General features: G+C 46.7%; 1 protein-coding gene across 1 annotated transcript in view; it reads left to right on the top strand.

Annotated features, from left to right (window-relative positions):
- The window catches only part of KNTC1 (kinetochore associated 1), a 33,535-nt gene extending 20,890 nt beyond the window's left edge, over positions 1-12,645 (top strand). The window contains exons 43-64 of the mRNA XM_026719345.2: positions 110-219; positions 988-1,189; positions 1,581-1,670; positions 2,499-2,670; positions 2,817-2,875; positions 3,547-3,760; positions 4,375-4,448; positions 5,209-5,419; positions 5,705-5,814; positions 6,420-6,469; positions 6,892-6,970; positions 7,522-7,640; positions 8,088-8,223; positions 8,353-8,448; positions 9,060-9,116; positions 9,283-9,337; positions 9,490-9,553; positions 10,275-10,404; positions 10,563-10,652; positions 10,739-10,881; positions 11,659-11,749; positions 12,293-12,645. Of these exons, the coding sequence (XP_026575130.1) occupies positions 110-219; positions 988-1,189; positions 1,581-1,670; positions 2,499-2,670; positions 2,817-2,875; positions 3,547-3,760; positions 4,375-4,448; positions 5,209-5,419; positions 5,705-5,814; positions 6,420-6,469; positions 6,892-6,970; positions 7,522-7,640; positions 8,088-8,223; positions 8,353-8,448; positions 9,060-9,116; positions 9,283-9,337; positions 9,490-9,553; positions 10,275-10,404; positions 10,563-10,652; positions 10,739-10,881; positions 11,659-11,749; positions 12,293-12,328 (2,388 nt within the window). The 3' untranslated portion in view covers positions 12,329-12,645. The remainder of the gene's footprint in view (positions 1-109; positions 220-987; positions 1,190-1,580; positions 1,671-2,498; positions 2,671-2,816; positions 2,876-3,546; positions 3,761-4,374; positions 4,449-5,208; positions 5,420-5,704; positions 5,815-6,419; positions 6,470-6,891; positions 6,971-7,521; positions 7,641-8,087; positions 8,224-8,352; positions 8,449-9,059; positions 9,117-9,282; positions 9,338-9,489; positions 9,554-10,274; positions 10,405-10,562; positions 10,653-10,738; positions 10,882-11,658; positions 11,750-12,292) is intronic.
- Positions 12,646-12,727: the final 82 nt, after the last annotated feature.

The following is a 12,727-nucleotide window of genomic DNA, read 5'->3' as shown; positions in this document are numbered from 1 at the left end:
TCCCTGTGTCAAGAATTGGGAGACCTGGAATGGCAGGTCAGAAAACAGGAGTCCCTAAAAGGCATTTTTGGCTAAACTGAGTGCTGACCTGGGTGTTTTTGTGGGAAAGATCTCTTTCCAGAATATATTCAGGACGCCATCGGTGAGGAAGAAGGAGCTTCTAAGGACTCTGGTTCAACACCCAAAGGCAGATACCAGCCTCATCCTGAAATTCTGCAGGTAAGGAAGCTGAAGAAAAAAACGCCCCTTTCATTCTCTGTGCTGAAGACGAGAACTTCAAGCCAGATTCAGACAACCAAGAAAAATCTGGAATTACATGTGGCACATTTTCTGACCTTTCTTATACAGAAATCATTGCATTTCACCAAATAGTTGATTCGATTGGGGAAGTTTGGGCCTTGCTTCCTCCCTGATTCCCATCTCCTTCCTTCCCTCCCTCCCTTTTCCTCTCTTCCTCCTCCCTTTTCCTTCTTTCCTTCCTTCCCTCCCTCCCTTTATCCCTCCCACTCTCCCCTTTACTTCCTTCCTTCCTTTCCTTCCTGATTCCCAACTCCTTCCTTCATTCCCTCCTTCCCTTTTCCTCCCTTCTCACCTTTCCTTCCTTCCTTCCTTCCCTGATTCCCATCTCCTTCCTTCCTTCCTTCCTTCCTTCCTTCCTTCCTTCCTTCCTTCCTTCCTTTCCTTCCTCCCTGATTCCCAACTCCTTCCTTCATTCCCTCCTTCCCTTTTCCTCCCTTCTCACCTTTCCTTCCTTCCTTCCTTCCTTCCTTCCTTCCTTCCTTCCTTCCTTCCTTCCCTGATTCCCATCTCCTTCCTTTCTTCCTTCCTTTTCCTTCCACCCTGATTCCATCTCCTTCCTTCCTTCCTTCCTTCCTTCCTTCCTTCCTTCCTTCCTTCCTTCCTTCCTTCCTTCCTTCCTCCCTCCCTCCCTCCCTCCCTCCCTCCCTCCCAAGTCCTTTCTCTCTTTTCATTTGTTCTGCCTTTCAGGACCTTCCACTTAGGTACGGACGCCCCCCTGCAGCTCTACATTGAAACCCAGTTCCAGGATGCCGGCCGGGGGAAAGGGGAATCGGAGCAGGGGGCCGGGAAGGAGCCTCACCTCCTGGCCGTGGCCAGAGCCGTCGAGACCATCCCGCTACTCAGCAGCACCACCGGCTTGGTGACCAGCCTCAGCGCAATGCTCCACAAAGTAACGTCACGTCGTTTTGCAGGACGATGCTGGCTTGATTTAAGCCCGGGGTTCAAAATTTCCCAATCGTAGTTATCCAAACCCGGTTAATACGAAGGGTGATAAAGGCCAAGAGGGGAAGGGGGCATATATTTGAGCTTGAGGATGGGGGTGCTGATGTGGGTAGGATAGTGGATACCCTAACTCCGGGGTCTCCAGCCTTGGCAACGTTAAACCTGGAGGACTTCAACTCCCAGAATTCCCCAGCCAGCTTTGCTGGAGGACTTCAACTCCCAGAATTCTGGCTGGGGGATTTGGGAGTTGAAGTCCTCCAGCGAAGCCGGCTGGGGAAAGAGGCTCTCTAATCACAGCGTTGCTGATCCTTTTCCTTCGCTTTCGACTGGGAAAACAGGTGGATCCTTATAACTATGAAACCATCGGAAGCCTTTTGACCGTGATGGACAGAGCTGGAGGTCAAGCGACGGGTTTCCCACTGAACCGGGTAAGGAAAGGCCAGGTTTAGTCTCACCGCAGGAGAATGGCTGGGGAACTCCGGGAGTCGGAGCCCACGAGTCTTCAAGTTCCCCAGGTGGGGGAACACACTGCTGTAGGGTCAGGAAGGTGCATTTGGGGGTCGGGGGGAAACGTGCAGGAGCCGTTCCCCGAACAAAAGGGGCTGAAGGAGGTTCAATGCCACGATGGAATCCTGATTATTTGTTGTGGAACAATCATGAAATAATGAAAGGCTGAATCAGAGCCTCCCTTAATCTGCTGCACTATAAGGAGCACAGCTGGCTTTCGAGAACGTGTACAGGACTTCTGGTTTCCTCCTTTTTTCCTTCTTTTTTTCTTTATCTCTGTCCCTCTCTTTCCTACCTTCTTTCTTTCTTTCTTTCTTTATCTCTTTCCTTTTTTTCTTTTGTTCTTTATCTCTTTCCTTCCTTCCTTTTTTTCTTTATCTCTGTCTCTCTCCTTCCTTTCTTTTTCTTTCTTTATCTCCTTCCTTCCTTCTTCTTTATCTGTCTCTCTCTCTCTCTCCTTCCTTCCTTCTTTCTTTATCTCTGTCCCTTCCTTCCTTCCTTCCTTCCTCCCTCCCTCCCTCCCTCCCTCCCTCCTTTTCCTGATCTGGTTTACCAACTAGGTCTGCCAATATCTGAAAGCCATGTTTTGTCCCAAGAATGTTGGTCTGTCTGTTCCGTTAGAACACGCTGCGTCAATGCTGAGTGCGACGTTATTTAGGGGCTTGTGTTGTGTGTATCTGTAGCTTCTTTAAAAAAAAAAAAAAAGAATTCAGAGAAGAAGCTCGCATTGTTTCCTCTCTTGCTCCCAGGCCAACATGCTCCTGAAGCACTTGAAATCCTACAAGAGATGCTCCCCTCCTGGGGATCTGGAACAGCAGTTCCTCTTCGACCAGGGGCTTCGCCTCTCTCCAGCTGCTCAAACCCGGCTGCCTTTCCACCTGATCTTCTTCAAAACTTCGCAGTGCTTCTGGAAGATCGTTTGTGAGTGCACGCTTGTGTAAAAAACAACAACAACAGAAGACCTTATTCATAAAGGGATTTTTTAAAAAATGTCTTTGGATTTAAGAGCTGCGTTTGAAGCTCTCGCTTCTTTCCCCCAAATCACTGCTGATTTTATTTCCCCACAGCTGCAGAAATCAACCAGGAATCCTTCCCGAAGCTGCTTTTGATATGCAAAGTCATGAAGGTAACAAGGTCTTTTGCCTTTTGCCTTTTGTTCTTCCTCCGAAAGGGAGAAAGGCAAACGCTTCCGTGAAAGGGTGCAGAAAGATGCTTTTGACTGAAGAAACTTAGTAGGAACATCCTGCTTTGGCTCAAACTTCCCAGCCGAGACTGAGGCTTAAATCCATCCGAGAAAGATATAACAGATTACAGACAATCAGAGTTGGAAGGGACCTTGTAGGTCATCTAGTCCAAACCCAAGCAGGTGACCCTACACCATTTCTGATAAAGGGCAGTCCAGTCTCTTCTTGAAAGTCTCAAGTGATGAAGCTCCCACAACTTCCTAGGACAACTTCTGTTCCACTGGTTGATGGTTCTCCCTGTCAGAAAGTTTCTCCTTATTTCCAGGTGGAATCTCTCCTGGATCAGTTTCCATCCATTGCTCCTTGTCTGGCCTTCAGGTGCTTTGGAAAAATAGCTTGAGTCTCTCCTGTCCCCCCTGGTCCTTCTCTTCCCTGGACTAGCCAGGCCCAGTTCCTGCAACTGTTCTTCATATGTTTTAGTCTCCAGTCCCCTCATCATCCTGGTTGCTCTTCTCACATATAAACCGAAATTTGCTGAAAAAGTTTGCTGCATATGAAGTTTGGGGCCAGCTTAACAGGTGCCGATTTCACCGCGCTGTTTATTTTTGTCCAGGTTTCCTTGGATAACCTCCATGTCTCTGCCCTGAACCACATTTTCCGAGAAATGAAGCCAAAGCTGGTAGCAGCAACCACCAGTGGTCAGTTGTGGCCAGTGGACAAGAGAACGGAGGAGACCATGCAGGCTGTCCAGTCTTACTTACTGTCGAACACGAAGCCGGAATGGGCTGCAGCGCTAGTCCATCAGATAGCCCAAGAGCTTCCGACAGGTTGGTTCCAGAGAGATGCTGGTTTAAGAGTGGCTAGCGGTTAAAATGCTGGGCTTGTTCGACCTGAAGGTTGGCTGTTCAAGACCCAAACACTGCTTGATGGGGTGAGCTCCCGTTCCTTGCTCCATCTCCTGCCCATCTAGCAGTTCGGAAGCGTGCGGATGCAAGTAGATAAATAGGTACCACTTCGGTGGGAAAGGAACAGCGTTTTGTGTGCCTTGGCATATAGTCATGCTGACCACATGACCATAGCAGTGTCTTCGGACAACACTGTTTCCTTCATCCTGGAAATGGAGCTAAGTACCATCCCCTGAAACTGGACGTGAGTGGACAGGCAAACCTTAGCTTTTAAAACTGGGTTAAGCCATGGTTTCTTCTTTATTAAATAACCTACCATCGGCAGGAGTTCCTCAGCAGACCAATCACTTCTGGGCTTCCCTGAGATCCCTCCTCTCAACCACAGATACTTATGAAGCCAACTTAATTGTCCATAGCAGGTCTTGAGTCCTGCAACGTCAGTCTTCTGCCTCTGTGTCCGGAGAGGCTGGACATTGAAACCCAGACAGGAGGCTGTGAACTTACGGACGTGGTTCTTTTCTCTGCTTTACCTCCAGGGCCCACCAAGGTCCAGACTTTGAAAATATGCCTCGGCTTAGCAGAAAAATGGCTGAAGGATCCAACAATAACGGTACGGAGAAACCTTTCCATGTTTTTAAGAGAAGAGCTTAGAACTGCACACCGAGATGCATAGTATGAACTGCTGACGATCACTGTCCCGGTCTGTTCCGTTGGGTTGAAAAAGAAACCTAGGAACGGGGCACTGGGAATTCCAGCAAACTTTGTGGCTCCTTCCCTGGGAGTAATGGTGAATTTAGCTGCCTCTCCTGCGGGTTGCTTTGGGAGTTTAGCTGCTCCAAGTGCATGTATCCTTTGCCACGGAGGCTTAGCTGCACTCCCATCTGTCATGCAAGCATACACACATACACACATACACACTCCTCCATCACTGGGCGCTTGGGGCGGTTAGTGTGAGTCTCCACCAGAGCTCTAAGCAGCCATTCATTTGCCGCCATCTTCTTTTGCAACAAGGGGATTCGGGAGTTAGTAGTTAGGCATTTGGCTGGTTCCTGTCTGATCACAAAATGCACCACGACCGTTAGATTCCACTGGGGGCTTAAGGGACACTAGAGGTGGTCTTCCTGCAGACCCACCCCGGGGGAAAGGGGTGAATAAAGAAAGGCCTGTGGTTTTAGGCTCTTCCCCTGTTTCATGACGAACGGGGAAGACAATTCAGAGCACGAAGCTGGTCCCTCCTGAACAGGTGAGCTCTCCTACCGCTTCCACCTGAACGGCTGCGGAAAGCAGGTGCCAAGGGGAACAAGGGCAGCAGGAGCCGGCGTCCCAAATGTCGAGGGGCTCAAGGGAACGTTTGGCCTTCTTCTTCAAAGGAGGAGTCTCGCGAGAAGGCCCGGCTGCACCTGAAGAGGCTGCAGGGGCAGCACAGGAAGGCAGCCACGGAAGCCGTCTTGGCAGCCCAGAAACTGAACTCGGAGGACCACCGGAAGCTCCTCGGCAAGCCGACCAACCTGATCCTTCGGCTTTATCAGCACGCCAGCATCGCTGAGAGAATCCAAAACCCAACTGGGAGAGACTATCCGGGTGAGCTCAAGCGCGGCCTCCAAGCGTCATAGAGTAGAAGGGAGAGAAGAGCCGGGCCTGCCTCAGCTTCAGCCTCCGAGCCAGAAGGATCCTTAACTCCGTTCGGGGGGAGAAAGGTAAACTTTACTAGAAGTCCAGTGAGTGACATGCAGTAAGTCACTTGGCTTCTAGTACAGCTCACCTTTCTCACCCAAACGGAGTCAAGGATCCTTCTGACTCGGAGGCTGAAGTGGAGACGAAGGAAGGTGTTGTCCTTCACAAACTTGTCCTCTTCTCTCTGGGTAGATATCCATGCTGCTGCAAGAGAAATTGCACAAATTAACAACCTGGAGCTGAAGAAAATCTGGGACACTCTGCTGGAGAGATGGCTGTGTCCGAACATCCTCCCGACAGGTGTAAGTTCAGCCTCTTCCGGCTGGCCGGCCTGCCAGGTGTTCCGGGGTGGTACCACGGACAGCTCCTTCTGGCCTTCCGGATTCGCAGCCGCTGAGAACATCTTTCTTTTGTTCAGCGTGTCCATCACCCCATCCTGGCCAATTTCTGGAGCCTGCTTAGCACCTTTTCAGACTGACATGTTTTATTAAAAGGCATCCGCTTTCATTCTGTAGCTCACACCCAGGCAGGAAACGTCTCTCACACACACACGCACACACACCCTGTCCAGTAATGATACCACAATGCTTGTCATCTACCCAATAGAGTTAATTTCCGAACTCCGGTGAAACAATAAAAGCGAATGAAGAAATCCTGGAAAAGGCATTTTAAACAAGGCAGCGAAGCTAAATTAAATTAGAAAACTTAGGTACAAATGCTCAGGGAGAGAATTTTGACCCGGCCTAGAGAAAGCAAAGCCACTTGGTTCCTTTTTCTGGCTTCCTACATTCAACAGTGACAGGAAATCTTCCAAGGGAAGAGCATCCTTCGTTTTAATTGAGTTTGTTATCGGAATTCAGCTTCCCAAAATCAGAGGGTTTTTTTCCTCCCCATTTTATTTTAAAAGGAAGCCTGTGAAGGTTCTGAAAGTGTTCAAGAGGACGAAGACTTGAAGCGGTAAGCTGTGGCTGGTTAGCCCAAGGTTTTGTGTGTGTGTGTGTATGTGTGTGTGTGTGTGTGTTTGTTTCTTCCCCTTCAACAGTGTATTACTTCCATTTGTCAGAAATGGTGTAGGGTCTCCTGCTTGGGCAGGGGGTTGGACTAGATGACCTACAAGGTCCCTTCCAACTCTGACTATCTGCATCTAATTGGTGGCACGGAACCTGCAAATTTCCAATCTTTTAGAATGCAGCTGGGTAAAGCACAGAGTTTTGTGACTGTTCAAAATTACAATGGAACTGGGTGGAAAAATGACTTTTTCACACTTAGAACCGTTGCAGCATCCCGATGATCAAAATTCATATTTATGACGGTTGTAAAGAGGATCATCCAGGTTGTTGAGAAAAGAAAAAATGCTGATTTCTCCCCCTCCCTTGCAGGATCATCTACCTTCTTCAACTTTACCCAGTGGATCATCAGCTAAGGATTCTTTACGAATTTGCTGTGTCTGCCGCTTCTGTGAGTCCCCTTTGTTATAATTACTTCCTATACTATAATTCAGTGTTCCTCAACTTTGGCCATTTAAAGAGGGGTGGATTTCAATTCCTAGAATACTGGCTGGGGTATTCTGGGAGTTGGAATCCACTCCTCTTAGAGTGGCCAAAGTTGAGGAAAATAATAACTGACCCTTTGAAATAATGTTTTCTCCGTAAACATGCAAAGGTTGCAAGGAAATTCTACGAGTAAATCTGTGGTATATGTTGGACGCTTCCTTAGGAATAACATTTAAAACTGTGCATGCAATTTAAACCCCACAAGGGCCACCATCACAAAAAGTAATCAAAATAAAGTAAAATCCTGGATAGGATTTGCACCTGGCAAGAAACGTTCTTTTGGGCCCTAATGCTGTCTATAGTTCAAACCTCTCTTTAGCCATAAAGGCCCAATTTGAGAAGCGTTAAGTCCTAAATTGACTTGCCCAGTTCCCTCCCCAGCACCCACCCCAGAGGGTGACTGAAGAGTCACCTTTCCTGGAACCCCAAAAGACACGTTGTCTCCCCTTGTTTCAGCCCATCGGGGTCAACCAGCTGACCTTCGCCCACCGCAGCCGAGCTCTTCGCTGTCTACTCTTTCTGGCGGATCCTGCCGTCATTGAATCGCTCTTCAAAACCCCCATGAGGAAAGTCAGGTGAGGGGTCACCATCTCCCATTTGGGGTGAGCTTAGCGGCATTCAGGGTGGGTGAAAATCCATCTTTAAATGGATTTTTTAAAAAATTGAAATCAGATTTTTTAAATTGAAATCAGATATTTATTTATTTTTATCAAATTTTAATAAAATGCTTTTGGAGTAAAAAAAAAAATCTATCTAAAGATAGTTTTCTATTTAAGATGCATTCATAATTTAGTTTATTCGGCATGAAATGGAGCTTACTTATTTTTAGCATGAGGCTGTACAGGTCTCCAAACTTGGCAACTTTAACTCCCAGAATCGTCCAGCCAGCATAGGAATTCTGGGAGTTGAAGTCCACAAGTCTTAAAAGTTGCCAGGTTTGGGGACCCCTGGGCTAAGGTAAGAGTCTCTCATAAACCACGCTCACCGTATCTGCCACGTTCCGTTTTTCTGCTTCCTAACAGGAACTTCCTGAAATGCTTCGTTTACCTGGCACAGCTGGAAGCTTTGAACATTCCTTACACCTACGAGTCCTTCCACAGGACGTCGAAGGAGGGCATGATTAAAGGGCTATGGAAGAACCACAGCCACGAACCCAAGGTGATGCCGGCTGGGGAATGCTGGGAGTTGGAAGTCTACCGGGCTGTGAAACTGGCTACTGTTGAGAAACAAGAGGTTGCAGAACGGGCATTCGACCCTGCACTTTCCCACAAAAACTTCCACTTTCAGGCAGTGAAACTGGTGGCTCAGCTTTCCTTGGATTACAAAGTACATGATCCTCTGCTCTGGAACGGTCTGCTGCAGAAGCTCATGGGCTTCAAAATGGTAAGGCCCGGCCTTTTTCTGCGTGATGAATTATGGAGCACTGAGAAATATCGAGTACTGTTTAGGACTACAAAATGAAAAAAAAAAAGCAAGCTGTATCTATGCCTGCAAAGATTGTTAGTTACGTTTGCTTAATTCTGGTTTAGAGGGGGGGAAATTTAAAAAAAAACCCATTAAGTGGACATGGGTGGGTTTTTTTTAGGAAAAAGGTTATTTACAGAGTGTCTTGTCATCTGCTTAGCCGAGAAAGGTTAAAAGTAATCAGCATTTTCTCCCTTAGAACTATTCGCTAGTTATTGTAAGTTATTTCTGAGACCCTTCTAACGCTAAGAACATTCTCCTTTTCTGTCTTAATCCAGTTTTCTTTTCTTTTTCTTTTTTTGCACTGTGTTATTTCTAAACTGCAAAAACTTATCAGCACCAAGTTCTTTTACTGATTGCAAGTTGGGGAGATTTGCCTGTAGGATTGTGGCAATCAAACCTCGGTTAATTTTTGACTTGTCCACTCTTGCCTATCAGCCCAACTATTATGTAAAGAGCAAAACAACTCAGGTTGTTGTCATTGTGCTCCATAAGATACTATTCATGTGTTTTACTCTATCGCATTTCAGGTCCATTATTTGAGGAGAGTTTTAGTGGAGATCTCTGGCATTTATTCCTTATGGCCGGTGCGTAAATTTCTACCGTGTTAAGCACATAGTCTTTTAAATTTCTTACGTTAATGAAATAAATCATAAATTTGCCAACAGAAAAGGGTTTTCATGTTTCACCATCCACTGATTGCTTGAGTTTCATTCTCTCTGGAATTTTAAGATGCTTTTTAACGTTCTGCAGATCTCAAATTACAGCCGAGCCTGGCAGAGTGTCATTCTGGGCCCAGTTCTTTCTGGTGAGTGTTTCGGATTTTTTGGCTATTTTCCATCATATGGAAAACCAGGCTTCAGAAGCGATGGCACCAATTCAGCGACCTCTTAGAGTGGAGTGAATTCTCACCTGCAGAAATGTTTTCTCTTTATGTGTCTTTTTTCTTTAAAAAAAAAGCTTTAGGTCCACCCAATCTCGACCAGCTAGAAGCCTGCCGCAAGAGTTTCAAGATGCTTCTGATGTAAGCGGAGGAACATTCTGGGGAGGGTCGTGTGTGTGTGAGAGAGAGAGAGAGACCGGGACGCCAAAATATAAAAATATTTGTAGTAATTGGAAGTGGGAAGAGCGGCTCCTTAGGTCGGATGAGATGGTGGGATGGTTGGTTTCACCGCAATCATTTTTTTTACTATAAGGGTGGGGAGAAATCAGGTTTTTTTTATCAGTAATAAAAAGAGAAGCTGTTCTTGGTCAGCCAACTCAGATAAGATAGATAGATAGATAGATAGATAGATAGATAGATAGATAGATAGATAGATAGATAGATAGATATTGTTGGATGGATGGATAGATAGAAGTGGAGAGAGGTAGAGATGCTAGACAGACAGACAGACAGACAGCGATAGATAGATAGATAGATAGATAGATAGATAGATAGATAGATAGATAGATAGAAAGATATAAAAATAGATAAAGAGAGAGAGAGACGAGAATAACAGAGTTGGAAGAGACCTTGGAGTCCAATTCCCTCCCTAGGCAGGAAACCCTACAATGTATGTATGTATATCTTCTCCACCCCTTGGCCTCCCATGTTGGGTCTCTCCCTGGAAAACATGCTACAAGGCAAAACAGCAGAAAGCAAACACCAAAAGAACCTGGGTTTTAGGCTCATAAATCCGGTTCTTTGGTGAGTTGATTTTTGTTTTTTTTTGCGGCTAACATAACTCTTTCCCGCCTCCAACCAGGTGTCCCGTCTTGGCGGATCTGGATTTAACTGGGATCGCAAAGCGATTCGCCCAGTTGGACCTGACGGGTTTGGCTTTAGGATGCCTGGTGCTGATTCCTCAATGGGAGAAAAGAGCCCAGCAGATCCAGGTGAGCGAAGGCGCCTGCCTTCCCACACCCGGCGCCCCTCCCGATTGTGCGACGGTCGCCACTCCCACAATCGTGGCCCCCTCTTCGCGTGACGAGATCCGAAGCATTTCACGCGCGTGTTCGAAGAGAAGTGACTCTGTTTCCCCCCCTCTGGACAGGCCTTTCTGTCCTCATCGGATCTCGAGCAGGTGCTGCAGCAGACGGAGGAGCACCTGAGCCTGGGCGAGGCAGCTGGCGTGGCTTCACAGGTAGGCAAAGGGGGGAGGGGTTTAAAAGACAACCTGGCAAAGTTGACCTGCTTGTCTTCCGGAGTAACCTTCCCCCCGTTTTGTAGGTGAGGAGTTCCATCCTGGACCACATCCTACACCAGGCCAAGGAGGACTTGGCAGAGGTCAAATATTTCCCCTTATTAAGGCTACGAGAAAGGCATCCTGGCCAAGTGAAAGGCCTGGTGGAAAAATTGGTAGCGAAGAACAGGTAAGCAAAGAGAGGGGCGTTTCCTACATTGATGGCTCTGATTTGGTATTCCTTCAGAAGATGAAGGCTTTTTTAAATCGTATTTATATCACACCTTTCTATCAGGAATCCAGGGAAGCAGACACAGCACCTGTCAGTCTTCAAGAATCCTTCTTCTGCTTGTCTTTCCGGCTGCCATAGAAACGGGGAGGAGGGAGGGAAGACTAATTGGGCTTTGTGGGGTGGGGAAGAGTGCTGGAGGCCTGAGAGGCAAACTGTAAAACTCGGGAAAACTTTCTTACTTGCTTATGGGGCAGCTGTGGCTTCTTATCTATTCAGGCCACGGTCAACTGTCCTGGCCAGCCAGATGTCTGAAACACCAGCTGAAGATGCCTCACATGACATTACACACATCTCAGATTGGATGGCCAGTTTGAACTATTGTGGGTGGGAACGCTGCCATGACTTTTTTTGGGTGGGAACGCTGCCATGACGATTTTCACGCCTAATGCCTCAGATCTTGAATTCGTTTGATGCTACCACTTGGATTTCCAGGAAAAGTCCTTTCCTCTAGAACCATGGAGTCTTAAGGTTTTCTTTCTTGGAGTCTCACTGGAGCCTCACCTGACAACTTCCTCTTCCTGCCTTCCCCTTATAATATAGCAGGTGCCGAACGAATTCACAATTGCCTGGGGAAATTTTTCTGGGAAGCTCAGCTTTCCCATACTTTTAAGGGAAAACAGAGGTCTCTTCTCTGCAATGTGTGTCTTGCAAAATGCTCCTTTTGTGGCTCTGCAGGGTGGAGGATGCAGCCTCTCTAATAACAGAATATCTTCAGAAGCCGGAAACGTCTCTTCCGTCAAAGCAGACGGCTTCCGAGGTGGTGAAGGTACTTGGTTTTGTGTTTTAAATCGGCTTGAAAGGCTTATTCGGGAGTGAAATGGTGCTAACCTGTTTTTTCTGCCAAAAGCACCTGTCAGCTTTGGAAGCCATCTTGAGATCCGATGCTGCCATGTTGCCACAAGCCTGAGAAATGTGACCATTTTTCACACTTACAATGGTTGCGTTCCCATGGTCATGTGATCAAAATTCAAACAATTGGCGGGTACTTATGATGGCTGCAACATTCTGGGTGATCCCCTTTTGCAACTGTCTGACAAGCAAAATCCAGGGAGAAGCCAGGCTCACTTAACAACTGGGGTTACTAAACACTTGCAGTGACTCACTTAATAACTATAGGCAAGAAATGTCGTAACAAGTGGGGCAAAGCTCCCTGAACTAATGTCTCGCTTAGCAACAGCAATGTTAGGCTCAATTGTGGTCGTAAGCCAAGGACTAACAATATATCATAAATATAACGTGGTTTTAAGAGAAACTTGTCTTTATCTGATCCCTGGATCTTACCCTGGGCATTTTATTAATCTCCTTCCAGATGTACTTGAGTGAGCTGGAGCCAACTCTGCTGTAAATTCCCCAAAGAAGATGGTATTTCTTGATCACCTCATCATCTGGATATACAAAACTTAAGATGTTAGTCTCAATTCTACTGAAGACGAACATGACCAACGTGTCATTTCTCTCTGTGTACATATGCCAATTTTATCCCAGGAAACACGCTTTCCACATTTCATGGGTGTTTATACAAAATGTATCTGGCAAACTCACTCTGTATCCCTTGGGTAGTCCCATATAATAAATGACTGAAAGTTCTCATAGAAGGAGAGATGCAAAGAATCTCTGTGTTTTAAGAAGTAAATACAAATCAATAAATCTGTGAAGACGTGGCTCTCCTGCTAGCTTCTTCGTTGACATTTAAGGCACAAATCTCTTTTACACACTTTAAATCAGAGGTCTCCAAACTTGGCAA

Source organism: Pseudonaja textilis, chromosome 15 (assembly GCF_049901715.1).
Source record: "Pseudonaja textilis isolate UNSWEBS1 chromosome 15, rPseTex1.2, whole genome shotgun sequence".
Classification (NCBI taxonomy): Eukaryota; Metazoa; Chordata; class Lepidosauria; order Squamata; family Elapidae; genus Pseudonaja; species Pseudonaja textilis.
Note: the sequence above shows the minus strand (reverse complement) of the source record. Positions and strands in the feature narration are given on the sequence as shown.